The following is a 4,402-nucleotide window of genomic DNA, read 5'->3' on the forward strand; positions in this document are numbered from 1 at the left end:
AAAAAAAAAAAAAAACTTTGCAATGTCTTCACTCTCACACCTGATACAAGAATACTGTTATACTAGCCGGGTTTCATTTTCATTGAAATGTGGTCCATCCACCACCACTTTTCTTCTTTATATTTCATCTTTACAATTTTTTTCTTCAATTTCTTTCTATTTTTTTCTCCCTCTTTTCTTCTTTTCTTCCATGTCTCTCACAATGATGATGATGATGATGATGATGATGGATTTTTAATTTTTACGCCATATTGACGTCATCATATTTAACGTTCGTTATTTTAAAAAAAAAAAAAATCTTTCCAATCACGACCGTTCGTTAGTTTTTTTTTTTTTTTTTAAACGAGATTAAAAACAAAATTGTTTATAAAACGATTATTATTATTATTATTATTATTATTATTATTATTATTATTATTATTATAAACAATTTAAAATTTTTTAAACAATTTTTTTCACACAACCCGATTAATAATAATAATAATAATAATTTAATAAACGGATACTTTTTTAAAACGTTTAAAAATTATTTCGATTCGTGTTACTTTCAAACGATTTTTTAACAATTTAAATCTTTATTATCATTATTATTATTATTATTATTATTATTATTATTAGTAAATATAAATTAATTATTTATAATTTTAAAAATGTCGTTCTACTAAATAAATTAAATTTAAATAAAAATGATGACAAATCTCACGCGAGAATTCGAATGATGAAATTTTTATAGCCAGTCGGATTATAATAAAATGAACGAATGATAATAATAATAATGATAATTTTCAAAACGGAAACGGAAGTTTCGTTTAACTCGTTTCGTTTTACTTCCGGTGATGACGTTTTTTTTTTTTTTTTTCTCAGTTTGTTTCTATTCGAAAATTATTATTAATATTTAACCAATTCGTGATTAATTTATAAAATTTTACGTTAACATAACTAATGACACGTTTTTTTTTTTTTTTTTTATTAAGGTCGCCAGGTATAATTACATATCATTATTAATTGCGTGTGTGCGCGTGCGCGTGCGGATATTCAAAAAAAAAAAAAAAAAAGAAAAAGAAAACTAACTGTTCATCGCGATTGTAATGAAATAAAAGGGTAAATGTCATTCAAAAAGAAAAGAAATTAAATTTTGACCGTAACAATAAAAAAAAAAATTTTTTTTTTTTTTTTCTCGTTCGAATGAAATATTAATAATAATACTAATGATAATAATAATAATGATAATAATTGAACGTAGCGTCGAAAACTGTGGTGAATCTAACAAAAAAAAATTACAAACAAACAAATCCCGTTTTTTTTTATTTTTTTACCATAAACTTACCGCAGAATTTTTTTTTTGTTCAGACTTTTCTTAAAAAAAAAAAAAAAAGATACAAATACTATTATTATCATTATCATTATTATTATTATTATTATTATTATTATTTGACCTTTTTTTCTGTAATATTTGTAATTACCCGTTTCGATTATAATTTAATTAATACGTTAGTTAAAATAAAATCGATTATTTTTATTTTTTTTTTACAAACAAACACTAACACAAACAAACAAACAGAAACAGTCAAAATTTTTTTTTTTTGGAATTTTTTTTTTTTGGAATTAACCTGGACAAAGTTCACGTGAGGTCAAGGTTATTAGAGAGAGAGATTTATTTAATAATGGCATTTTTTAAAAAAAAAAAAAAAAATTTTTTTTTTTGTTTTTTGATAACGGAACTTGTGCATACGGGATATTCAAATAATTTAATCTATGTAATTTTTATCAAAAAATTAATTATCATTATTATTATTTTTATCATTATTATTATTATTATCATTATTATTATTAAAAAAGAGAAAATTTATTACGTTTAATATCGAGTAAAAAAATTTTTCAAGGACTTTCTTTCTTATCATAATTTTTTTTTTCTTTTTGTTTTCCAGTAATTAAAATTAATCGCTTTATCAAATCAGATCGAAATATACGACGTTAGAAAACGCCATAAGGAATTTTATTAATAATAATAATAATAATAATAATTAAGTTATTAAAATTTTAAAATTAATAAATTATGTATACGCACATATATATTTTTTAAATATATGCGTGAATTATAATCGCAATATTTATATATTATTAAATAAATAAATAAAAAAGTCGTTAATAATAATAATAATAATAATGGTAAATTTATTAATAAAACTCGTTTTTATTTTATTTCAATACATAAAATTCTATTAATTAATAATGATAAATTATTTTTTTTTAAATAAAATAAAAAATTAATTTATGTTTAAAACTATTTTTTTTTTTCATTTTGTTAATAAAATCACAACCTAATACATAATTTATTAATAATCTTTTCATTATTATTATTATTATTTTATTATTAGTTTATTAAAATATTAATTAATAACATTATTTATTTATTTATTAATTAAAATATTTATAATTAAATGTACGTAAACTTTTTGAAAATTTTAAGGAAATATTATTAAACTATTAAAAATTTAAAATTCAGTATTATTATTAATAAATTAATAATAGTGATAATAATAATAATAATAATTTTATTTTTTTAATAACAACATTATAAAAATGACGTCATGAAAATTTTTTATTTGATTAAATTTGTTGTTGTTGTTGTTGGGAAAAATTACAAAGTATATGCTTTTCTCATCATCAAATCAAAATAAATGTCTTCGTCGATGGAAGCACTTACTCCAGCGTAATAATTAATGAATTCTTCTTCGGTTACCTGGAGAAAAAAAATAATGACAAACGATTATCATAATCAAATTTCATGTAATGATAACAAAACGTTATCAGATAATTTTATGAAAAAAAAAAAAAAAAAAAATTTACTTTTCCATCTTTTGTATTGTCTTTTTCAAAATTGGCTAAAAATTTTTGAAATATTTGATCTTCCGTTTCCTCTCCGCTTAAATATTTCGAATAAGATTTAACGCAAAAACTATTTTTAAGATCTTCTCCAGTGATGACGCCATCACCCGTCTTATCCATTTTAACAAAAGCTTCTTTGATTAATTTCATACGGCTTTGCGACATGGGCGGCTGGAAAAAATTAAACGTTTCAAATGTGCGTGTGTGGGGGCGCGTGTGCGTGTGCGTGTGCGTGTGGGGGGGGGCGTGCGTGTGTTTGGGGGGGAGGGATGTTACCCTTATGGCTTTTAAAAATTCATCCATGTTAATCGAACCGCTGTTGTTCGTGTCGAATCTCTTGAAGATTTCTTTGGCCTCGTCTTCCGTTAAACCTATTTGAGTATGGTTCATTCCCGTTACGAATTCTTTCAAGTTTAAACTTTTATTTCCGTCGTCGTCCATGCGGCGAAACATTCTAGAACAAAAAAATTCAATTATTATTATTATTATTATTATTATTATTATTTCGTGAAATTTTCGAATTAAAAAAAAAAAAAAGGTTAAAGGTAATGAGGATTTTGTTCGATTACGATGAACGACTTTACAATGTTTCTCTTTGTCTGTCTGTCTGTCTGTTTGTTTGTGCGTGCGTGTGTGTGTGTGTGCGTGCGCGCGTGTTTGTGTCATCAAATCAATGATATATCGATTGGTTTTTAAAACAGTTTTTGTTGACAGTCGAAAATGTTTCCAAGGTTTTTACTAACAATAAATTATTACTTAAAATATAAAAAACGTCCCAAGTTTCTACAAAAAAAAAAAAAAAATTTTCTTTTTTTTTCTTTTTCTTTAATTTTTTTTTTTTTCTTCACGAGTCAGTTGGTGCCATGCACTCTTTAATTCTTTAGAAAAATAAATTATTATTATTATTATTATTATCATTATTATTATTATTTCGAATAAAAAAAAAAAAAACCACCACCGATTTTAATCGTATATATATATAAAAACTTGTTGTACGACGTCGCGTCAAAATATTATTCACGTGTGCCAAATTACATATTTATAAATTATTATTATTATCATCATAAAATTTTAATATATTTTAAAATAATAATAATAATAATAATAATAATAATAATAATAATAATAATTCGAAAAGTTTTTCTTTTAAATGGAAAAAATAAACTCGGAAAGAATTCATACAAAAAAAAAAAATTCGTGAAATTCAACATTGAAACGTTTTAAGGTCATTCCTACGATTCATCATCATCATTATTATTATTATTATTATTATTATTATTATTATTATTAATAACCGATACGAAAATAAAATTTGAACCCGTAATAATAATAATAATAAAATTAATAATACAAAAGATTGTAATTAAATAATAGAATTTTATTTATTACCACGTGTTTGTGTGTAACATTGTTTTTTTTTTTTTTATGCGAGTAATAATAATAATAATAATAATAATAATAATAATAATAATAATGAAATAATAATAATAATAATAATAATAATTGAAATTAT

General features: G+C 21.9%; 1 protein-coding gene across 1 annotated transcript in view; it reads right to left on the reverse strand.

The window, feature by feature from the left end:
* Positions 1-2,641: 2,641 nt before the first annotated feature.
* Positions 2,642-4,402, reverse strand: part of Phum_PHUM401590 (calcyphosin, putative) — a gene marked incomplete at both ends in the record, with an annotated part of 2,202 nt that continues 441 nt past the window's right edge. Inside the window, 3 exons of the mRNA XM_002428758.1 lie at positions 2,642-2,743; positions 2,851-3,060; positions 3,166-3,343. Coding sequence (XP_002428803.1) covers positions 2,642-2,743; positions 2,851-3,060; positions 3,166-3,343 — 490 coding nt within the window. The remainder of the gene's footprint in view (positions 2,744-2,850; positions 3,061-3,165; positions 3,344-4,402) is intronic.

The sequence above is a fragment of the Pediculus humanus genome, genomic scaffold (assembly GCF_000006295.1).
Source record: "Pediculus humanus corporis 1103172107927 genomic scaffold, whole genome shotgun sequence".
Classification (NCBI taxonomy): Eukaryota; Metazoa; Arthropoda; class Insecta; order Psocodea; family Pediculidae; genus Pediculus; species Pediculus humanus.